Source organism: Silurus aristotelis (assembly GCF_946808225.1).
Source record: "Silurus aristotelis genome assembly, chromosome: 21".
NCBI lineage: Eukaryota > Metazoa > Chordata > Actinopteri > Siluriformes > Siluridae > Silurus > Silurus aristotelis.
Window position 1 is genome coordinate 17,348,174 of NC_139594.1, and position 25,887 is coordinate 17,374,060.

At 38.7% G+C, this 25,887-nt stretch overlaps 1 protein-coding gene across 2 annotated transcripts in view; it reads right to left on the reverse strand.

The window, feature by feature from the left end:
- rapgef5a (Rap guanine nucleotide exchange factor (GEF) 5a) overlaps positions 1–18,248 on the reverse strand; it is a 93,219-nt gene extending 74,971 nt beyond the window's left edge. The window contains exons 1-2 of one of the 2 annotated variants that reach the window (XM_083523582.1): positions 17,951–18,247; positions 2,205–2,258 (exon numbers count right to left, since the gene is read on the reverse strand). In XM_083523582.1, the coding sequence (XP_083379708.1) occupies positions 2,205–2,258; positions 17,951–18,097 (201 nt within the window). In that variant the 5' untranslated portion in view covers positions 18,098–18,247. Of the gene's footprint in view, positions 1–2,204; positions 2,259–17,950 lie in introns of both variants that reach the window. The other variant, XM_083523583.1, reaches the window with a different exon arrangement.
- Positions 18,249–25,887: the final 7,639 nt, after the last annotated feature.

A 25,887-nucleotide genomic window follows, 5' to 3' on the forward strand; every position in this document is an offset into this window, starting at 1 on the left:
TTTTACTGTATAATACTGTAAACACAAAAATTCCACACTCTCTTATACAACTTTATAACCTCTTTACCTCTGTAAAGCTGCTTTGACACAGTCAATTGTTGAAATTACTCTACAAATGAAAATGAATAGAATTTTATTTAAATTTCACTTAATTGGAGTCTTGTTGCATAAAAAATAAAACTTTGCATCACTTACCCTTATTACATTACTTGCCTAAACGCTTTATCACGCTTATCACATGAACACACAATACAGTGTGTGTGTATGTATATGTGTTTATGTGTAAACACAGAAAAGATTATGGCATGATAATTTGTATTTTAGGGGAATTTCAGTACATGTACATTCAGTACATGAATGCTTTGTTCCAACATTGTTTAAGAAATACTATCACCCCTTTGGTGCTCAGTTTCTCTGATCAGCTCCAATTTCTACTAACCTCAATAAAAAAGCCTTAAAAAAAAAAAAATTTCAAACACAAATTCTTGGAATTTTTTTAATCCCACAAGGTCTCATATCTAGGTCAACACAAGAAAAGAACTCCATCCAGTCGGTTGCAAAAATGTTTTTTAACACGCACACACACACACACACACACAAAAACACATCTAAAAATTACACCCGATACAACTGTGTGCCTCCAAATTTGTGGGAAGAACCACATATGGCTAGAAAAGTCTGGTGTGCCAATACTTTTTGCCATACAGCGTGGGTCTTTTAGATACTAACTTTAATGTCAGATATGATGCTTAACAGCAGGTTATTTAACACTTCTTTTGTTGTGGCTGTTTAACACTTACTAAGCTAGCTAACAATTAAGTTAATTCTGTGGTATACAGATAATACAGTGGTCCCCGGAACTCGTGGCGGTTACATTCCAAGACCCAAAGAATCCAAGAGTTCTGAAAATCTTCTGAAAATTTTTAGACGCACCTCCGCAGCCCCTATGGTACCACCTTAGTGAATTCATCTAGACATCATGTCACTTTAATACAATAATGTGTATTAAAAATTTGTATGACATTTGTTGTAGTTAAAACATAGTTTTCCGTGTTATTCCTAACGTTCCTGAACATTCGGTCCCACTGCAGATTCCCATGAATTTTAAGATAATCCCCAGCATGCTGTTAGTAAGGTTTCAAATGAAAACCCGCAAATTTTCAGAGCCGCAAGTTCCGAACTGCAAATTATCGGCGGTTGACTGTACTCCTATAAACAGAAATGTTTGACAGATACCTAGAGATCCAACACCTGAATTTACAGCTTTGTTAGTTAGGCAGCTGTGTATATTTTGCTAAGCTTCTCCAAAGAAAGCTTGTACCTTTAATACTAATATAGCTCTAATTAAAGGTTATCAATTAGCAAGCTTTATTTAACATATTTTAACACTCTTTAATCGACCTAACCATTTATATTTAGGTAATATTCTGCAATTGGAATCTCATTATAACCCCAGTTAGGTTTTTGGCTTGTTGTTGCTGCTGTTCGAGGTTATGCCTTAATGCTTTTTAAAATTCATATGAATAAATGTTTTATTAGTATAGTGCTTTTAACAAAGGACATTGTCAAAAAAAAAAGCGAGGTTGTAAAGCTTGAATTTATAAGTTTAGTGCTAATGAGTGAGCCAGTGAAGATTGAGTCAAGAAAAAAACTCCCTGAGATGGTATGAGGAAGAAACCTTGAGAGAAACCAGACTCAAAAGGGAACCCGTCCTTATCACCGAATGTCCATTCTTTACAGTTCCATTATTGTTAATGTGTACTGTTCGGTGATAGGTGCTTGAATGCAGAACTGTTCATGGTCCTAAGCCATTGTAGCAGACTGTTTATATTTACTGCAGTCCAAATTAATTCAACACTCACACACACTTGCATACACACATGCATTTTACTGCTATACATCATAATAAATACACTTCTGTGTATTTTTTTTTTTTTTAGTTTTACACTTTATAACCTTTAAACCTCACATGATCATTCAGCATCAAAATAAAAAGAACCGATATAAACCTGAACAGATTTGTACCAAATCCCAATTATATCAGGCTGAACTTTGTATAATCTCATTTAACCTTTCTTTATTATTAATAAACAAATCAAATAAAAATTTGTTGTTGTCATTAACCATAAACATGGTCCAGAAGGGGTAAATGTGAAGATAAACACAAAGGTATTATTTGAAAAGTGACCTGAGGTGAAGCTTACCTTGGACTTGGTGTGAACGCCAGTGCTTGGTCCGGGGACGGTGTCAGGTGACTGCTGTCGGGACACAATCAATAAAAACAAGCGGAGTTAAAATGCTATTTAAACAGTGCAGTAGAGTTTCTATAGACTAAGAACGCGATATGACCAAACCAAACAAGTGCTCTAAACCCAATGTCTATACAAACAGCAGAGCCAGAGGGATGTAGGACCATGTACAGGTGTACACAGTGTTTATGGAGCACTTTGACAAAGCCACGTTTAACTGTAGACAGCAAATTAAGGGCCATATTGACAGTTGCTAAAATCGGAATGGCAAAAAAAAATTCTATTGTACCTAGATCAAAAATTATATAAATGCTCTGATGCTGAAATGACTGCGATTTCATCCGCAATTCAATACATGGGGTACTATTATATATTATTATAGATCTGATTACACATGACTATGACTGAATATGGTGGAACTAATATGTCCTAAATATCCAGAAATACATACGTGAATAGAAATACAAATTTTAGAAAGCTTGAATGATCTTAAGACTTGTGGCTTAGTCCTAGTTTGTGCTTTAACGAAAAAAAATCATGTGACTGGTGGGTGTTTTCTTTCATCCAGATGCGGATATTTAGATATGCAGCTCAAAAAGACAATTAAAAAATCATACTTATTAACGCAAACATGTTCGCTGCTCATCAGGACCTAAACACAGTCACAGTACTCTACATACGGAAACCCAACAGTGTCCTGATGAATTGTATAACAGACCTAATTTGTTTAAACAGATTTCAAATTCATATAATAGCGTTTTTTTTCTAGGTGTGTTGCTGCAAGGAGTGTCTGTGTACGTTAGAGTTTCTATCGAATCAGATGTTGCCAGGGTCAAAAGTATCTGCCACAAGGTCTTCCGAAAGAAGCACTTCAGGCGCTTGGTAGCATAAAATACATAAGAATGAAGGCTGTTGCTTTAACCAATCAGATTGTCAGCTGGAGTCACTGGGGCCATCTAGCAGGCGTCCAATGACCTCAGCATTTTCATGTCCTTTAATTGGAGGGTCAGAGAGCAGCACTAATCAGAGCTCACAAACTGCATCTGTAGCAAACTGCACAAAGCTCAAATACATCTGTGTGAATTTAATAGCTGTGGTTTTTATTCCACAAAAGCTGACAAAAGAAATTTATTTGAAAAGAAATTTATTCAGTCACAGATTCACTTAAAAGACTTTTCAAGAAAAGCTGGATATCGTGAGCAATGGATATTGTTTCAAAACAGTTGAAAATGGCTCTTAAGCTTTTTCAGGAAACAATTTTAGCTTTTTTTCATATTTTTATATTATTATAGTTTTATTTTCTGTAGAATTTGCAGAAAAACCACCCAAATTACCCAGAATTTCAAATCACAGAAAAAAGGTAATGCATAAAAAAAAAAATGCAAGGAAAATCCGGGGTCATTTTATGAGGTTAATATGGATACTTCTGCTAGAGATGATGTATGCGGGCGGTGCAGCTGTGGCTTCATTGAAAGGAGACCTAGACACTGTATGTCTAGGAGTAAAATGCATGACCTGCCACTAAATTTAATTAGAAGTTGTGAAAAAAAAGTAGAAAATGTAGTTCAGACTTGCAAACACTTACAGTGAAGATATAAATGATGAAAGTGAATAAACAGTCTAAATATTTTATACAAAAAACAATTAATCACTTTTTAAAAAGATTTGAATGATTTGAAAAAATGTTAATTAATTTACTAATAATATGCTTAAATGTATTACATTACATCCCACAGACAACTGCAGACGAATTCTGAATTATGTCTCCTGGAGTCCCAGACGCTCAGTCACAAGTCTTTTACATCTCTAGTCATGTGCATTCAAATATACTTTGTGCCCAGAGTGAATCAGAGTAAAACCCTCATGCCAAACTCTGGTGTAGTAGAAGATAGTATTAAATAAAAAAGGAGGCAATAATGGCAGCCATATCAGAATAAACACAACTACACCTGAGAAGATCTTCAATTCCTCACACATGATCTTGTACTGAAAACGCTGCATATAAATACATTTTTTTTTAAAATAACTGTTGCTATGCTGATGATTTCTATGTATGTTTAATATTTTTGAAATGAGTCTCCAGTGTTATCACTTTCAGCTGTATATTTGCTGTATCTTTAGGTTTTCGGACACATTCTTGGAAGAATGTTGCGGTTCTTATCTGCATACACTTTTTCAAGTTTTATTAACTTTCCAGAAGGGAAAAAGAAATTGGTGTAAGAACAATCAGGGAATGAAACAGCTGCTAAAGTGGAAGTGATATCATGGAACATGTTTTGCAGATGGTCCACAACATTCAACGTAACTATAATCGGATAAAAACAAAAATAGATGACGGTTACACTGTTAGGGGATAATATATTTTACGTTGGGCATGGTAGCTGGTTGGTAGGTGATTCCCCCTCTTTTGTGTTTTATCCCTTACTTCGTATTTAATGTGTGGGGGAAAGCAGCTGGATCGTCTGCTGATTGAGGAATATTCTGTCATGCATTTAAACAAGAGTTTGTTCAAATCTGTTGTGGAACGAGGGATTAAAATTGGTCCATCATGGTCAAAGGATTTAAATCAAGTGAGAATAAGCTGTTAAAATAAAATAAAATAAACAGAAGTTAAAAGAGACAGAGAGAAAAAGAGACAGAGAGCAAATCATCATAACATCATATCTGCTGGATTACAGTCATCTCTGAGGATACTAAAGCATGTGTGGGCTTTGTTTTGGCAGCAGTTTAAAAGGTGTGTGTGTGTGTGTGTGTGTGTGTGTGTGTGTGTGTGTGTGTGTGTGTCGGCTTAGCTCTTTATTGATTTGCTGTGGGCAGAGGGCACAAAGCTTGGCAGCGACCGCAGCAGACAGTGTTTGGGTTGCAAGGGAATTGAAGCATAGACTGGCTACTCAGGCCGAAAGATACCGACAAGGAAAAATGCATCAAACGCAAATCCAGTCTTCACATGAAAGTGCATGGAAACAGACACAGGCTGGCAGCAGACACACTGTACACACACACACACACACACACAATCCGACCTCATCTTCTTCAAGGACTCATCCTCCTCTACGTTTCATCGCCCCTCCCTTGCTTTTTCTCTCCTCTGGTCCTGCGACTAATGCCGAGCAATACCTTACACCTGATTTTTTTTTGCATGTCCTATATCCCTATTATATCCGGTTAGCATGGCAACCATGAGCATGTAAAACGTCATAAACATGATTCATAATATTCACAAAAAAACCCTGAATACATGCGAGTTAGTGAGGATATCTTGGAGAGTGTTTAGCAACTGAAACAGCAAATTCTTAAATATGTTTTATTAGCAATATACATGCTATCAAGCAGTGCAGCTATTTGTATTTAGCTTTTCCAGTATTTAATATATAGGCATATCTACAATTAATGTCCTAATCCTGGCTATCATACCTCAGAACATTAACAGTAATTTAGCTAGGTAGTGCTATATCAGTTATGTATTACATAACCAGAACTGTCTCTCATATATATATATATATATATATATATATATATATATATATATATATATATATATATATATATATATATATATATATATATATATATATATATATATATATATATACATACATACATACATACATACATTACATACATACCCCGGCCACTTTATTAGGTACACCTGTCCAACTGCTCGTTAACGCAAATTTCTAATCAGCCAATCACATGGCAGCAACTCAATGCATTTAGGCATGTAGACATGGTCAAGACGATCTGCTGCAGTTCAAACTGAGTGTCAGAATGGGAAAGAAAGGTGATTTAAGTGACTTTGAACGTGGCATGGTTGTTGGTGCCAGACGGGCTGGTCTGAGTATTTTAGAAACTGCTGATCTACTGGGATCTTCACGCACAACCATCTCTAGGGTTTTCAGAGAATGGTCCGAAAAAGAGAAAATATCCAGTGCGCGGCAGTTTTGTGGGCGCAAATGCCTTGTTGATGCCAGAGGTCAGAGGAAAATGGCCAAACTGGTTTGAGCTGATACAAAGGCAACAGTAACTCAAATAACCACTCGTTACAACCGAGGAATGCGAAGAGCATCTCTGAACGCACAACATGTCGAACCTTGAGGCGGATGGGCTACAGCGGCAGAAGACCACACTGGGTGCCACTCCTGACAGCTAAGAACAGGAAACTGAGGCTACAATTCACGCAGGCTCACCAAAATTGGACAATAGAAGATTGGTAAAACGTTGCCTGGTCTGATGAGTCTCGATTTCTGCTGGGACATTTGGATGGTAGGGTCAGAATTTGGCGTCAACAACATGAAAGCATGGATTCATCCTGCCTCGTATCAACGGTTCAGGCTGGTGGTGGTGTAATGGTGTGGGGGATATTTTCTTGGCACATTTTGGGCCCATTAGTACCAATTGAGCATCGTGTCAACGCCACAGCCTACCTGAGTATTGTTGCTGACCATGTCCATCCCTTTATGACCACAGTGCACCCATCTTCTGATGGCTACTTCCAGCAGGATAACACGCCATGTCATAAAGCACGAATCATCTCAGACTGGATTCTGAACATGACAATGAGTTCACTGTTCTCAAATGGCCTCCACAGTCACCAGATCTCAATTCAATAGAGCACCTTTGGGATGTGGTGGAACGAGAGATGCGCATCATGGATGTGCAGCCGACAAATCTGCAGCAACTACGTGATGCTATCATGTCAATATGGACCAAAATCTCTGAGAAATGTTTCCAGTACATTGTTGAATCTATGCCATTAAGGATTAAGGCAGTACTGAAAGTCCAACCTGGTACTAGTACCTAATAAAGTGGCCGGTGAGTGTATATATAATATAGCTATATTAAATATCAGTATTTTGTACACCATATGTGGACAATCTTATACTCACTGCTATGTCTTTTATGAACATCCCATTCCACATTCCATCTCAGTCCCCATTTTTCCTTATAATAGCCTCCACTCTTTTTCTCCTTCTCTTCTGTTCCACTACATTTTGTGAAGATGTGTGGAGATTCATTCCGCTGAAAGGGTGTTAGTAAAGTCAGGTATTGATGTAGGTGAGGTGAGGAGGCCTGGGGTGTAGGCAGCATTCACATTCATCCGAAATGTGTTTAATGGGTATTTATTTCTTTTTAATATTTAATATTTATTTAATATAGCAGAAGATCTTCCACTCCAACCTGCGTAAAGCCTATCCTCGTGTAGACAGCTTTGTGCACGGGGGATTGTCATGCTGGTTTGGGTCTCCTAGTTCAAGTAAAGGGAAAATATTATGCTACAGCATCCAAAGACATACAATTGTGTGCCTCCAACTTGGTGGGAACAGTTTGGGAAAGACGCTCATATGAATGGAAAAGTCAGGTGTCCCAGATCTTTTGTCTTTTATTCTCCAGAGACAACCCCAGATGTAAAATCAGGTATGATGTTTAAAAAGCAGGTAATTAATACCATTTTGTTTAACATTATTTAACACTAGCTACTCCAACACACCTTCAGCATAACCAGAGATCGGGATCCCATATGACCTTTATGAAAGAAACATATGTCATTATGTCCTTAATTTAGTTTAGTATCAAGACATCACCCTATTCCCATTTAAAACCCCATTTGTTTTCTCCTCTGGCATTTAAATACTGATGCTTGCCTACAAGCCAAAAACCAGACCCAACTAACCTGAAGGCACTCATCAATCCCTGTTCTCCACCAGGTCCCCACTGAGCCTCCTGCATCGCTCAATTTCACCCAACACACAGGAGATGTAAGAAGATGTGTGCATCAGGAATCTCCCTTGTATCTTGTTTGTAGCTGTACTAAGATATCAAGCACAGTTATAATATTTATAGTTCATGGCGTTGTAGAAGCATGAAGACAGAGCAAGAGAGCAGAAAGAAATTCAAAGCACTTCTGTAGGTCGCTCTGGAAACGCCTGTGTGCTACAGTGAATGTAAATGTAATGTAAATCTCGGCTCCCGACAACCGTATGATATGGTTTCCTGTTTTAAAGCAGTTGCTGGGTTACCTGTGAGGTAAATCCACGTCACCATTCTCACTTCATTTCTTCCGTTGAAAAATGGCTGTGATTATATATAAAGATTTTTAGTCAATTAACTCATTCCACATCAACTGTTTATATATCGTTAGGAACATCCTACACCATCCACAGGCTAAGGTTATACAAGGTGGTATCTATTAAAAAGGTTTGAGACTAGATTTAGTACAATGCCAACAGATGGCACCACAAGCCTGCACGCACAGTCACAGGAGACACCGACCTTCATAAGTCAGTGTGCCAAAAGACATTGTCCTGTGTACATCGGAAGCTGTGCAACTGGTGCTATACCGAACATGTGCTTTACCATGTCTGCTATTCTGACCACGTGCGCAATCTGTCACTGAGCTCCTTACGCTTGAGTTTCTCGCCAGAAACATCATGATCTAAATTCCGCAGCAACCTACTCGCCAGATTTGGCTGCTGCGGAATTCGACCTCTTCCTGAAGATGAAGATCCTGGTCTCCATTGCGGAAATGCGGCGCAAGTCATAGAAGGTGTTTGAAAAGAAGATTTCAGGACACATTCCAGAAGTGGTAGGAATGTTGGGAGCGCTGTATTGCCATGCAAGGGAACTATATTGAAGGTAAGTGAAATGTCATCCGGTTTGACGTCAGTCGATTTGCGGCGTTCACATTGTGGTGAAAAAGAGTTCGTTGGATTACTAATTAATTTGCTGTATGTAACCATAGGTTATGTCCTTTTCATAAAGAGAAGAGAGCAGGTTTGAGCAGCTCATATACATGAGCATACTTTATATACATGAATATACATTTATATACACACCTCCATTATGTGGATGAAACGCATCCAACACTCAAAACTAACAGAATGTGAGCTAAGGGTGGGCGCTATATCTGTATGAATACGACATACGGTATTATGTTGTGCCATTATATAGATTTTGCTCTACCGCGGATACTAGAGGTGCAACTGATCGCAGGCACGCACGTGAAAAGCGTATTATCTGCTCATGTTTTTACTTGCAAAATAATCTTAATGTTTTAACAATCGCAAAATGAAAGACATTTTTCTCTTGTTTCCAATATTGCTTTTTTAATAATTTCGTAACTACACAGAGCAGTCATGTGTCCACGTGAACGGGACGACGTGTTAATCAACAACAATGAATAGCAGAAGAACTTAAAAAGTCTCCTGCATCATTCAAATCGCATGTAGTTTTTTTTTTTTTATAAATGGAAAGCAAATGATATTTGTCTCCGGACCTTTTTTTTTTGCTAATCCAAAACATTTTCTGATCTGTGACTCAAAAAACTTAACGTGATCCGGACCGTGAGTTTTGTGATCCGTTGCACCACTACTGGATACCGTCACATACATATTCATTCATATTTTGCATTTATATCATATTGTACAATTTGGTACTCTTTGAAGCTTTCAGCGCTACTAATGACGACACAGAGTTAAAGAGACGATACAACGAGGAGTATCAGCATCTTTTTTTTCCCCTCATATTGCAACATAATATCGATATTGTCTAAACAGAGGAAAATATGGTGAAAGCTTATATCACCCACCCCCAGACCACTCTGCTCTAGATAGAGCTGCTGTTTGAGTAGAGACTCAACATCTGACGTGTTGCTGATGCCCAGCTGTAGTTTGAAGCTGGTTATGAAGGAGAAAAAGTGTCACTGAGAGACAGAAATTCTATTCGGTATGTGAGAATCAAATGTGTAAACGAATCAGAAATATGAGAAATGAGAATGTAAAAGCCTAGAAATAAACATTTTTGACCCAAACCTAAAGGCAATGCAATACGTGAAGTGGGAATAAGGAATGACGAGTTCACCTCGACAAAGAGAGAAAAAAAAAAAACGCATGAGCAGGCGAGGAGATACAAGAAAGTAGGAGAAACAATGCAAGGTGAGTAAGAAGAGAGAAGAAGGAGGCACCCTGGTGCTGTTATCTATGTGCAGACATCAAAGCCTCAATGAGGATCGTGTTCCTGTGTGCAGCATGCAGAGTGCAGTGGGTGTGTGGGTCATTATATGCGAGAAATGGATTACTCCCAGATTAGAGTGCTCAGAAAGGCTCAGCGTCGGAGCGGCGAATGCTCACACACACACACACACACACACACTCTGCTTGCAGCGACACGACTTGCAAGTAAATCTGTCACGTCACATGAGGCACGACGCGAGATCGGGAGAATCAAACAAGCTCGACCTCTTCGTTTGCATTTTTCGCAACGGCAAACAAATGCAGGAAATCGTTTTGAGAGACGCATCAGCTACCAGGCTGTGAACGCAACTAACACGCCACACACTCCAGGACATGGAGACACACTCGAGAACATAGCCCGCATGCCAAAAAATACCAGGAGAGGTTTGCATAAAGCACATGAATAATCAGAATAATCTGTGCCACTATTTCTCATTAAATTCTCAATCCTTTATTTAGCTGTTGAACATTTCGTGCTTTCAGCTTTCTCCTCCTCACACGCGTTTCTGATGCTTTAACCAAAAATTCGAAGAGTGCCAACATTTAAGCAGGGTTGCACGGCAGATTGCGAATGTATCGGAATATAAACCTCAAAATACCCCCTCAATAATCGGTTCTCAGTTATTATATCTTAACATCATCCCCTGTTTGGGAATCCATTGAAAAAACAATAAGAACATCAAATCAATAATAAAGAATCTGCAACGTCCAATTAGCTGTAAATAAACGTCGATGCCGATGATGATAATGATAATAGCACAAACCCGATCCATCTCAATAAAACGGATTAATGGATCCAATAAAATCAGTGTCCTTTTTAATGTCTACATGAACGAACCCTCGAAACCCTCAACTTCAATAGCCTAACGATCTGTGAAACTACTGAGCAGCCTGAATAGAATATATAAAATATATATACCTTCAAGGTCAAAAGTCGATACGTTCACACTATTAAGTGTGACTATAAGTATATTTTAAAAGTAAAAGAAAAGATGTGTTTTACTCGTCACGAGTACATTACAGCACTGCAAAATTCTTACTTTGCATACCCCCGTGATGTTAGGAAGCTGGGGTCAGAGCGCAGGATCGGCCTTGTTACAGCTCCCCTGTAGCACAGAGGGTTATGGGCTTTGCTCAAGGAACCAAGAGTGGCAATGCTAGAGCTTAAACCCCAGACCTTCTGATCAGTAACCCAGAGACTTAACCACTGAGCTACTAACTATGTGGTTTCCATATATGGAAAGTATATGCTATATACACTATAATGCCAAAAGTATTGGGACACCTAGTCATAAGTATGGTATATGATTTTTGAGCATCAAAATTTTCAAGTTCAAGTGAATGTAAAATATTATTATAGCGCATCGAAAGACATCCAATTGAGCGTCTCCAGTTTTGTGGTAACAGTTTGGAAAAGAACCACATATAGCAGGAAAGTTCAGGTGACACAATACTTTTGGCAATATGATGTGTGTGTGTGTGTGTGTGTGTATATATATATATATATATATATATATATATATATATATATATATATATATATATATATATATATATATATATATATATATATACATATACAGTGAGGAAAATAAGTATTTGAACACCCTGCTATTTTGCAAGTTCTCCCACTTAGAAATCATAGAGGGGTCTGAAATTGTCATCGTAGGTGCATGTCCACTTTGAGAGACATAATCTAAAAAAAAAAATCCAGAAATCACAATATATGATTTTTAAACTATTTATTTGTATGATACAGCTGCAAATAAGTATTTGAACACCTGTCTATCAGCTAGAATTCTGACCCTCAAAGACCTGTTAGTCTCTCTTTAAAATGTCCACCTCCACTACATTTATTATCCTAAATTAGATGCACCTGTTTGAGGTCGTTAGCTGCATAAAGACACCTGTCCACCCCATACAATCAGTAAGAATCCAACTACTAACATGGCCAAGACCAAAGAGCTGTCCAAAGACACTAGAGACAAAATTGTACACCTCCACAAGGCTGGAAAGGGCTACGGGGAAATTGCCAAGCAGCTTGGTGAAAAAAAGTCCACTGTTGGAGCAATCATTAGAAAATGGAAGAAGCTAAACATGACTGTCAATCTCCCTCGGACTGGGGCTCCATGCAAGATCTCACCTCGTGGGGTCTCAATGATCCTAAGGAAGGTAAAAAATCAGCCCAGAACTAAACGGGAGGAGCTGGTCAATGCCCTGAAAAGAGCTGGGACCACCGTTTCCAAGGTTACTGTTGGTAATACACTAAGACGTCATGGTTTGAAATCATGCATGGCACGGAAGGTTCCCCTGCTTAAACCAGCACATGTCCAGGGCACGTCTTAAGTTTGCCAATGACCATTTGGATGATCCAGAGGAGTCATGGGAGAAAGTCATGTGGTCAGATGAGACCAAAATAGAACTTTTGGGTCATAATTCCACTAAACGTGTTTGGAGGAAGAAGATTGATAAGTACCATCCCAAGAACACCATCCCTACTGTGAAGCATGGGGGTGGTAGCATCATGCTTTGGGGGTGTTTTTCTGCACATGGGACAGGGCGACTGCACTGTATTAAGGAGAGGATGACCGGGGCCATGTATTGCGAGATTTTGGGGAACAACCTCCTTCCCTCAGTTAGAGCATTGAAGATGGGTCGAGGCTGGGTCTTCCAACATGACAATGACCCGAAGCACACAGCCAGGATAACCAAGGAGTGGCTCTGTAAGAAGCATATCAAGGTTCTGGCGTGGCCTAGCCAGTCTCCAGACCTAAACCCAATAGAGAATCTTTGGAAGGAGCTCAAACTCCGTGTTTCTCAGCGACAGGCCAGAAACCTGACTGATCTAGAGAAGATCTGTGTGGAGGAGTGGGCCAAAATCCCTCCTGCAGTGTGTGCAAACCTGGTGAAAAACTACAGGAAACATTTGACCTCTGTAATTGCAAACAAAGGCTACTGTACCAAATATTAACATTGACTTTCTCAGGTGTTCAAATACTTATTTGCAGCTGTATCATACAAATAAATAGTTTAAAAATCATACATTGTGATTTCTGGATTTTTTTTTTTAGATTATGTCTCTCACAGTGGACATGCACCTACGATGACAATTTCAGACCCCTTCATGATTTCTAAGTGGGAGAACTTGCAAAATAGCAGTGTTCAAATACTTATTTTCCTCACTGTGTGTATATATATATATATATATATATATTTGTTTAATATTAATATTATACATAATCTTATTGCCATAAAAAACAAATGCATTACTAGAAATGCTCTGTTTACTCTATGTAAGAAGTAAAACTCTTGGGGAAGAGTGGTTATAAGGACATTATGAACCATGGAATGGTGTGGTTGTGGTGGTCTGAGAGTTTTCTTGCCAGCGTTTTGGCAATGATTACAATTTTAATTAAAGAATTGACAACAGACTTAATAAGAGACTACTTCTTTCTTTTTTTTTTCTATTTGAAAAAAAGAAAAAAAAAACTGTCATCTTACAAATAAACTTTCCCTTGGCTGAAAAAACAAAAGGATTCCAGACTAATGACTGTTACAAGGCACTGACAATGGAGGCTCCTTTCCAAAACCTGTACCACACTTTCGATTATACTTTGGTTTTTCTTTACATAACAAAATGTTTCTCAGATTTGTTTAGTATACGGTTTAGTCTTTTTTCTGGAAAATTCCGTGAGAATGTGCTGCGATGTGATTGCTTTGTCAATCTAAATACAAATCTGATTGAAACTATTTAATTATAACAAAACTGCTATGAACATGCTGCAAAGAATATTCAGGCAAATGATCCAGATAAAGTCACAGCTTTCTTCTCTTTCTCAGATCATCTCCAATCATCTCAGATACAACCAAGATCTTTGAGGATCTCTCTACAGTGCTCTCTACAGAGTCAGCACATACGTTACCTAAACCTATAGTGCTGTTTTCTGTGGTGGGGGGGATGAAAAAAACATCCACTTTTCAAGTAAGATGAAGGGGAGAAAAAACCTTTTTGCACTCAATGTCTCCAAACAGAAGAACATGCGGTCTGTGAGAAGGGCGCAGGTTATGCAACGTTTTACTCAGACTAATCGATACTGTCATTTCTTGCTCAGCCATGCGGGAAATATAAAAACATTGGGAACGATCCATATAATGGCAGCACAAGTTCCAACAGATTCGGAGAACTCCACACCCCAAACGAATAACGTGTAACGTCACGTGTACTTAAGCTACAACGCATGAAGAGCTTATTCTTACACCGTGTGAGAGAAGAACATGAGAGGAAAATGCTGCGATGCTGCTAGGTTACATCGCTTTGGAGAAACATTTTGTTCGGTTCCAGATAACGAGCAGGAAAAGCACAAACTTCGGGACATGGACATGTGCAGAATTTGCTAGAACTGAATCAGCGTGCACTAACTAACTGCAGCTCACACGGAGACAAGGAGACGCACGAGACGGTCAAGCTCTCGTTTTAAAGCTCATCACGGCCCGGTGCACTTGTCTACAAGGGCGCGTCACACTGCCTCATGAGGAGGCCTATTACATGGTTTGTTGTGCACAAAAACCCCTTAGTCCCCTACAAACATGCCTTACAAAGAGAAGTATTGAAGGGTCCTGAATTGAATCCTTTCCAGGGATGAACTTTCTGGCTGTAATGGGAAATTAAGACACTTTTTTTTTTTACTTTTTAGAAAAGTGAAGGTTTGCGAATAAGGACATGCTGCTATAGAAAACAATAGTGTTCTGTCACAAAGCAGAGTTGCTTCAACAGTAAAGCTGATTATTTTTAATGAGCACACATCCTTAAGTGCTTTATTGCTCTGGTTCCACAAGAAACAACGCACATGATTACAATTTTGATCATATAATTCCATGCATTTCCCTCTGGGATGAATAAACTTTTTTTACAGATGCTGTGGCAAACAACAGCAGGAAAGCTAAGAGCTCAGACTGACTATCAATATAAAAAAATAAATAAAATACTATTTTTTACCCACAAAAGAACCCACACTGCAGCCTCTTTCTTTTCTTTTGGCTCAGAGGATCAAACTCATGAATTCACAGCTTATCTACAATCCGAAATCCATCACAGCCACACGTCCTGTATCTTTCACTTTCGCACTTGGTGGCTTTTTTTGTGTTCGGTCTTAATACAGTTTTAGCAAAAAAATATATATATATATGAAACGCGTCAGCTTTCACACATAAAACGTTTCACCACAGTAAAATCATTATGAAAACGCTAAATAATACTGCTGAAATGGAAACAACCCTGAATACTAATAACTCGATTATTGCATTTTGTCAGCTTTGTATTGTTATGATGTTAAATAACTGCTGCATATCATGGCTTTGAATAGATAATAATTATCAAAACACAGAAATTTTACGACTCCCTTTTGAAAGCTTTCCGTTGTAGCAATCAATTGAAGCAATCATGAAGCACTCCCTAAAGTTTCTTAGTATTCAAACTAAGAAAACACTCATATTGTTGTCCCTAAATGGACGACAAGATATCATGACTTTATAACAATAAAGATTTTATATTTAAAAGAGTATTATGGAAACAACGTTGTAGTTTCAGAATACTAAGTTTTATCAATTCTACATCTTTCGTTGGTTACTTTAAGTTAAATAAAAACATTAAATAATGTGCGTTTGTACTTACAATACACCCCGATTTCCCCAGGTCAAACTAGCAAGTTTAATATTAAATAACATTGACATTACAGCTACAGTCAGAACAGGTCAGTGTATATAACAGACTAGGGTATATGGCAGACTGGGGTATATAGCAAGTCAGGTTACATAGCAGGCCGGGGTTTATGTATGTATATATATATATATATATTATATATATATATATATATATATATATATATATATATATATATATATATATATATATATATATATATATATATATATATATATATATTTACAACCTAAATTCTAATATTTTTCCATGAAATTATATTCATTTATTCACAACGGTTTATTCTCTTAATTTCTGTTTCTCTTGGCAGCACTGCTTCCAGTACGTGTATGTTAGATATTTTTTAGTCTACTTCACAGGCTATATATGGCAGGCCAGGGTATATAACACAACAATGCAAAAAAATATCAATAGTAGCATATATAAATATCAATAACATTTACTGTACATCATGCATCAGGTCAAATTGAAAGGAAATAGAAAAGCAGGACAATGCTAGATTCGTGGGGATAATGTCTCTTATTTTCCCAGTTGCACTCATTTGCATCTCCACTTAAATTGAGCTGTAGCTGTGACTCATCCAAACACCCACTGAAACTCATATGAACCAGGCTCAGAGCACATTTAACATTTAGTAATTGGTTCCAGGACACTCTCCCAGCCTTTTAATCACAAAGAGTTTTAAAAAACAACAACAAAACACAAAATAAGACGTGTTTGAGAAAAAAAGGTTCCGATTTGTAGATTGTGCGACTGTACGGTGCGAGACTCTGTTATTACTGGGGTTTCAGGGCAATATTGTAATAATGACTAACCAAAAAAAAAAACGGTTAAGGTCTTGGAGCTAAGCTCTTTCTGGATCACAATGTTAAAAAAGAATGCAAAAATGTTTTGAGAGTCGCTAGATCATCTTGCCATCTTCTTCAGTGCAAAACGTTCAGGTTTTTCATCTAGATTTGGATTTATTCAGTATATAACAAACACCTAACATGAACGAATGAATCGAGTCCGTAAAGAACGTCCATCTCTATCCTCTGCTTGAAATATATTTATACAAAATATAGTCTTGCAAACAGAAACAAAAAAAACCGATGGCGCTCAAGGTTCACCTTGCACTGCGTTTACTTCTTTATGATATTCTATTATTTACAGCACACTGCCATTCTTTGTAAGTAGCAGGCTGCTTTCTGCATCCATAATGTTTAGTATGGTGGTAGGCTGCTATGACAGGAGGGTGCTATGGAAGTATCATGATATGCTGCCTTTCTGTAGCTTCCTGATGCATGCATACAATGCTTCCTGACTGTAATTCGCAGCTCAATGACAGAAGGCATTAAAACACACTTTGCATGTACACCCCCCCCCCTCCTCCCCGCCTAATGTCACTGCACAGGAGACATTTACATGAATACATGAAGGAATAGAAAGAGGTGGAGGTGCCTGGTTACTAGAGGAAGGCGCGAGCGCGCGCGCACACACACGCACACGTTGCTGTACCCAGAAATGATTTTTCCTTAAATATTCGGTCAGATATTGGGGAAAAAAAGGCGTCTGCATTTTTGCATCCATCGTCGTGATGAGGAAGTTGGGAGGAAAAGACCAGCCGTCAGGTGCGCGCGCGTGTGCGTGTGTGTGTATGTGAGTGTGAGTGTAGGATTCCTGTTGCCTTAGATACGGGGGTTGGGGGGCAGCAGATTGTGCCTGAATGCATTCCTACATACTCACATAGTAACGATTTGGAAATATCAATTAATGAAAAAATAAATCCAATTAATAAGTGCGCGCGCAAAAAATCCAAAAGAAAAAAAAAAGCTGTCAATAATGCAACTGAGCCTATAGTGTCCTCTGTTATGAACGCGGGGGCGATTGGTCCTCAAGGCGGGAGGAAACGAGCAACAATCATTGTCATAATAATAATAATAATAATAATAATAATAATAATAATAATAATAATAATAATATGCAACACTCACGCTCTTCTTTCTTAAATGCAAGCCGTGCTTCAGTAAGCCGGGCAGATCTCTGATCTTCTGCTTCAGCTGTACCTGCTCCCGTGCGTTGCGGCTCCATCTCCAGGTGGCCAGTAGACCGTCATCCGGGCTGCTCTCCGAGTCCTCCATGTCTCCTCCAGGTCGGAGAGACGCTTCACCCGCTGACCACCATTCCGCCCGAGCGAGAGAGCGACTTCCCGCAGCACGCTGACGCCGAGGCGCAGGCTACCTGCTCCACCCTGATTCGCGCGACACGCGTGTGTGTGAGCGTGTTGGTGGGCGGAGGGAGGTGTCGGGAGCAGAGGAGGAGGAGGTGGTGGTGGTGGTGGTGTTTTTGTGTTGCTGTTACAGGTGAAGCAGGAAGCAGCCATGCACTTCCACCTTGTCCTCAAGCCTCAGGGTTTTTTTTTTTTTTTTTTTTTGGCAGCTTCTCCAAGTCTTGGAGAGGTTCACTGGTGCGTATCAGTGTTTGTGTGTACTGAATATACAGGTTAATGTTTCACTCAGGGGCTTGGTCACCTGTGAACCTGGTTTGTCATAGTACTAGGAGCCTAAATCAGTGTCAATGACAATGTCTAGTAAAACGCATTCATTTTCAGAAAGAACTTCAGGGTTCTGGTTGACTTGGAGCATGGTCCTGGATAACTGTGTGCAAGCCAGGATTACAGCCAGCTCTTCAACCTCTCAGGTCAAAATACAAAATGCATGTGGGGAGTGAAGGCTGATCCGTGTGGTCTGATCCAACAGACAAGCAACTGTAGATCAAATACCAGAAGAAGTTATTGCTCATTGGATCAGGACTGTTTTAGCAGCAAAAGGGGACCAACACAATATTAGGCAGGTGGTCATAATGTTATATAGTCATAATCATAGTAGAACACATCATAAGACTATCAATTAAAGATATACAGGCCTATAATCCCTATAATAATGGTATCTACTGCAGTTTCTACATAGAACCTTCTCCAAAAGGACTATTACAGAATCCTTCAGGTTCCTAGATCTTCTCAGAATGTACCACCACCAGAGCTACTCTAATGGTAGTCAATCTTCAGGGACATGGCTTTAACACCGCTGCTTTGATCAGATGTTCTCTGTGCAGCCTTCGTTATGTCTGACATGGTCTTGTTGCCAAGCAGTGAGCAGTGTGCAGTCTGGATTACCTGACCATGTGAATTTGAAGATGAAACACATTAACATGTAAACTACTTCAGGTTCTTATGAAATCCTTAGGGTTCTTTGAGAATCAAAGTATTAGACAACTTTTATATATTCTTCTATTCCTTTGCATTTTCAGGCTTTGCTAATCGGTCTGTTGTGTAAAAACAAACCCAGAGTGCAGGATGATTGTTCTTCTGTTGTTAGGTGTTTCTTTACATCAATGTATGTCTCATTTAACCTTTACATGTGAACTCTAACTTAGTGTCTATAGCATTACAATGTATGTAGATTTGGTTTGTATATGTGTTGGTGTGTGTTGTAGATTTGGTGTGTAGATGTTTTGGTGTGTGTTGTAGATTTGGTGTGTAGATGTTTTGGTGTGTGTTGTAGATTTGATGTTTAAAAGATTTGGTGTGTAGATGGTTTGCAGTGTGTAGATGGTTTGGTGTGTGTTGCAGATTTGGTGTATAGATTTGTTGGTGTGTGTTGTAGATTTGGTGTGTAGATGTGTTGGTGTGTGTGGATGGTTTGGTGTGTGCTGTAGATTTGGTGTGTAGATGTGTTGGTGTGTATTGTAGATTTGGTGTGTAGATGTGTTGGTGTGTGTGTTGCAAATTTGGTGTGTAGATGTGTTGGTGTGTGTTGCCGATTTGGTGTGTATATGTGTTGGTGTGTGTGTTGCAGATTTGGTGTGTAGATGTGTTGGTGTGTGTTGCAGATTTGGTGTGTAGATGTGTTGGTGTGTGTTGCAGATTTGGTGTGTAGATGTTTTGATGTGTGTTGTAGATTTGGTGTGTAGATGTGTTGGTGTGTGTGTTGCAGATTTGGTGTGTAGATGTGTTGGTGTGTGTTGCAGATTTGGTGTGTAGATGTGTTGGTGTGTGTTGCAGATTTGGTGTGTAGATGTTTTGATGTGTGTTGTAGATTTGGTGTGTAGATAGTTTGTTGTGTGTTGCAGATTTGGTGAATAGATTTGTTGGTGTGTGTTGTAGATTTGGTGTGTAGATGTGTTGGTGTGTGTTGTAGATTTGGTGTGTAGATGTGTTGGTGTGTATTGTAGATTTGATGTTTAGATTTGATTGAAGGTGGTTTTGTGGTAACGTTAGAAGTTTGGTGGTCTGGTTGAGAATTCTAGGTTTGTTCTGTTATTTATATTGAAATGTGGCTTTGGGAGAGGCCTTTGGGTCCAGCTTAGACTTGCAGATCCATTGGGTTCTGGTTTAGATTTTGAGATTTAGTGGCTGTGATGGTTTCAGGTCTTTCATAGATTGTAGATCTGGTGTGGGAAATACTTTTGAGGTCTGGTTTATTGGCTGTGGTAAATATTTTTAGATTTGGCTTGGATTAAAAAAATTACTGGTTAGGGGTCTGCTTAGGATTTGGTTTGTTGGGGTCTCAGTGATCTGACTTAGGCTCAGCATGTTGGTTGGTTGGTTTGATTTGTATTGTCCTTCCAATTGGTTTGAGATGTTGCTTAAACCCTGAGGCTCTTTTCCATCAACATATATTATGATTTGGCACAGCCTAAAAGACAGCCCTGCTTAAATATGCAAGGTTGTTTGAAAATACTTTGTAGTACGACCAAATGATTTATAGCTCCAAGCCTTTAAACAGACAACCATGCTGAGCCCAGGCTACTTTTTACCTTAGAAACTTAGTTACTCTTCTAAACCTGTAATGTTCTAAAGCGGTATGTATTCTCCTCTGTAAAGGACGGTGTATTATTTCAAAGACTTGTAATAATTAATGTAAAGTAAAAGCAGTTTGTTAACATGGATACACACTTCCACTGTGGCATGATCTTACCAACAACTGATATCTTTAGTTTTCCTGGAGCAGAATGGCTGGAACCAGGTGACATCTGTGTGCGCTGTGTGCGCCCCCCCCCCCCCCCCCAACCCCCCCCCCCGTGCATACAGCAGCTTTGTAGATGATACTCCAGGGGATTACAATGAACATGAGGGATTCACTGGTGGAAATGTGAAGGAGAGAAGGAGGTTTAGTATGGGGTGGGGATGGGCAAGAGGGGAAAAAAAGGAGGGCCGGGAGTGTCCTGTCTTTTTTCAGGTGCAATACAATGGTGTTAGGTAACAAGAGGGCCATGGAAGCCCCCGACAATAGCAGTGTGTCGACTTTATGAGGGTTTAGTGATATTAGAGCTGCAATCTCCTTGTTATGGAAATCCAATAACATCTGATTTAAGGCTGCATTACTATAGCATACTGCGACTCTAACTTCTCTTTTATATTGCTCATTCACTGCCTCTTTGTCATCCCCCCCCCCCCCCAATGTTACAGCCATATTTTAATCTCCTTCTTGTGCCTTTGTAATGCGCCTTTGTAATTTCAGTTCAAACCGCTAACGTAGAACCGCGAATGTCTCTGCTTAAAAAAATGTAGCTTTCAGCTAAAGAAATAAAAACGTTCCTAAACGCATTCAGTGTTCCATAACAACCCATTTCGCTCAGTATACACATGCCCTCACACACACACACACACACACACACACACACACACACACACACACACAACCAGAGCTGTTAATAAAATAAGCAGTACTTTAATATCTCGGAGCGTTTACCGTACTGTACATTACACAGTAATGGGAATCATAAAGGCAGACCCTAAATGACTGTTAAACCTCAGTAATGTGTATAATGGATGCCAGCCCCGGGCTAGAACATCATGCTGTGTGGAAACTGGAGCCATCGGTTTACAGCAGCAGGGGTACGAGTGCACCACGAGAGCACTAGACGTCTCGGTTTCTCCAGCACACATTAACAACTCTTTTTTTATGATACAGGGTTCTGTTTCCTCTGCCATCTGACATGCAGGTCGGTACGGAAGTGTTGTGGAAGTGTTGCTTTTCCAGACATGATAACTTAAAAGGAAATAGTGTAGGGTTCTTGTTGTGTAGTTCTCTATATTTAATTTATTTATTAAAAAATTCAAATACAAGCATACAATATTCTTATTTATTAAAAATCTTAATTATTTTAACGACAAAATATTGATGCATTATATATTGTGTGCAGTCGTAATAATATTAAGGGTAAATATAATTTTATGAAAAATATACAGTTATAATTTTACAGTCATTATATTGTAATTCTAATTATACAAGCATAAGGGTTAGTAAGAATACAACTTAAGTGTGCGCCTCAAAAACTTTTCCAAGATCTGGAACCGCACCGTAACCAGACTAACGAAATCCATTCGGATCTGATCACATTCTCCCGCAAGATGTTAGACGAAGGTGAGAGAGGCAGAGCTCACACGGAGGAGCTGAGTAATCCTGAAACACATACTGCACTGGTTCCCTGATTAACATGCAGCACACTGGACACATCCTGCACCGAGGGGACAAAAGAGCTACACGTTGTATAGTTCTGTATAGAACTGTGTAGTTTTTTATTACTAGAAAAGAATTTAAGTTATATCATTTCTAAAATCGAAGAAATACATGCTATATAGAGCTTCATTGCTCCAGCACACACACTGTTTTAGTGCATATTCTTCTTGAAGAAGTTTCTACAGAATGAAGGGTGTCTTGGAAAGAATATCATTTTAGCAGAAAATTGTTTAAAACTGTCAATTGAGGCCATTAATCTATTAAACATATTCATGGCCCCAGTTCCTGCACCATCCTCTCGTTTGTTCTTGTTTTTTCACGTAAATTCAGTCAACTGACACTAGAGAGGCTCTGAATCCTAATCTAAAACTACAACATTCCAACAATTATAGGAATTCATTTCACCTGTCGTTTAGATGTGAAATAATACAGGTTACTATACGTTCTCTCGTACGTTGGCTATGACAGTGATATATCTCACAGCATACCTACATGTGATATTTCCAGGCCTTTAGTGGTGTCCTGCCTAAATCAAGGCACCTCTTAATATCACCATTATGAAGGCACGGTTATAGAAACCTTCAATGTTATAGAGAAACGCAGTATAACAGAGCGCTGCATCACGGACAGAAATCTCATACAGTTAAAATAGATTTTATCACTAAAGCACAAAACCCAATGAACACATTTTAACACGTCTCCTTTCACTGTAGCCACAACTGCACCACCCACATACTGTACATCATCTCTAGCAGAAGCATTAATATTACCCTCATAAAATTTCCCTGCATTTTTTCCGGTGAATTACGCTTTTCCTGGGGATTTGAAATAAAGGCAAATTGTGTGTTTTGTTCAAATTCTAAAGGTAAGAAAACACAAAAGTATAAACAGTTCATGAAAAGTTTAACAACTGCTTTAAACTGTTTGGGCAGACCTTTCCTGACGATGTCCAGCTTTTCTTTAAAATTCCGTCTTGTCAATGTCCTCTGTCTGCATTGTGTAGCTATTAAATCCACACAAATATATTTGAGCTTGTACGGTTTGCTACAGATGCGGGTAGCGAGCTCTGACTAGTGCGCTCTCTGACCGTCTAATTAAAGGACGTAAAAATGCTGTGGTTATTGGACGCCTGCTAGATGGCCCCCGTGTTGCCAACTTTAAATCTGATTGGTTAAAGCAACAACTTCAAGCAGCATGAACTGTACACTGCAAGCTTTATTATTTAGGGCCTCATGACAGATTCTTTTGATCCCGGCAACACGTGATGACTGAAATCTGATTGGATAAAAGCTCCAATGTAACCACACTGCTAGAAACAGCCACGAACACGAGAGAAACTCTATGAAATAAAGAGAATATTATATTGGGAATAATTTCATACATATTTATGGACAAAATATATTCAAACGTATGTCAGTGATTCTGATTAACCCAGCATCTGTGTTATATCTGTGTGTTATATTTGAAAGATGCTTCTAGTTTGAGAACTCATACAGCAGAACATGCAGGTGAAATTCCATCAATAGCTTGGTCAAATTATAGATAGAAATAAAAGATCTTCTTGCTATGGGTAATTAGGTTGCTTACACTTGACTTGTTTTAATTAAAGCTAACTGGAAAAAAAAACTGTGGAAAATCGTGAGCAAAACTGTTGTTGAGTTTACAGAGTGTGACTCGAACTGAGAGGAAGAAGAAAAAAATGTTCAGCCTCTTTTGCTGATGAAAGTCTTTTTATTCTCTATAAACCATGGTGATAAAACTCCCATCCCCAGCTTTCAGCTACACACACATACACACACATATTTACTTTTATGCCACTTTTACCTGCACAACCTCACTTACTCACGGAGAGAGCTCTTCAAACTATATCTTGATTAAATATTAAAGAAAGTAGTGGCAAGTAGAGCAGAAAATACAATTTCAGGTCAACAGTGGCCGATACAGAGTGAAGAGGAGGAGGGTGAGGTGAACAGAGAAGAGGAGAGCAATAACACATCAACATGAGCTGTAATGTAAGGAGAAAAGTGACAAGACAGAAGAAATGAGAGATGGAAGTGATATTAGGTGTGATGAGATGAGAAATGATAACTGACTATGGTGAGATGAGACACACGGAGATGAGATGAGATGAGATGAGATGAGAAGATGCAAGGAGAGGAAAGTTAGAGATGTGAGATGTGAAATGATTTGATAAGATACAAGGAGATGATGTGATGAAAAGATCAGATGAGATGAGATGAGATGAGAAGTGATGTTATGATGAAAGAAGGAAGACATGTGAAATGAGGTCATTGGAAGATCAGATGAGATATCATGAGATGAGATCAGAAGAATTGTGTTAAAGAAAACATGAGGTGAGGTAAATGGGAGATAAGATTAGATGAGATGAGATGAGATGAGGTTAATGGGAGATGAAATGTAATCAGATCCGATCAAAAGAATTGTTTTGATAAAGGAGACAAGTGAGATAAGTTGAGTGAAAAATCAGTCGTGATGATTCAAGATTAGATGAGACGAGATGAGTTTTTATGACAAAGGCAACATGTGAGACGAGGTACAGTGGGAGATCAGATTAGATAAATAGAGTTATAATAAAGGAGACATGCGAGATGAGGTAAATGTGAGATCAGATGAGATGTGATGTGATGAGATCAGAAGAGTTGTTATAATAAAGGAGCTGTGAGACGAGGTAAGTGAACACGTGAGATGAGAAGAGAAATGAGTTATGAAGAGTTATGATAAACTAGATATGTGAGGACGTTGGAGAAAACCTGAAAAGAGATTATATGAGACTGGAGGAGAGGTAAGAAGACGTAAGGAGATGAGATTAAATGAGGCAGATGTTAGAAAATGATTCTTTTTAGAGAAGAGACAGATATGTGAGGAAAGAAGAGAAAGGTGATTAGGAGAGGGAGAAGGAGGTAGAGGAGACTAGTTCGGAGGTAAGACAAGACAGACCTAAGAAAATAAGCTGTAAAGGGAGGTAGACATTAGAGAAAATTTACAGGAAAGATAATGTGGGTACAAGAACAGTGTACTCACTCTCACCTCATTATTACATGGACAGAGAATGCTCTTCATTACTGCATCTGCTCTGACGGTCTGGAGAGATTTTAGTGCTTTAGCTCCCTCTAGTGAGGTACTGCAGTGAAGTGCTGCACTGATTAAAACTAGACCACCAGGGACCTTCTGGATATCAATAAAGTATTTATCAAAATATCAACAATAAATAGGAAAAAATACACATCAATGTATGTGACAGTGCAGATGTTTCCCACATTTACATTGTTTATTGCATTAACTGCGTCTCTTTTAGGTGGATCAAGTCATTTGGATCAGAGCTGGACAACAGGACACAAAACTAAAAACAAAAAAACAATAGCAAAAAAAATAAATAAATAAATAAA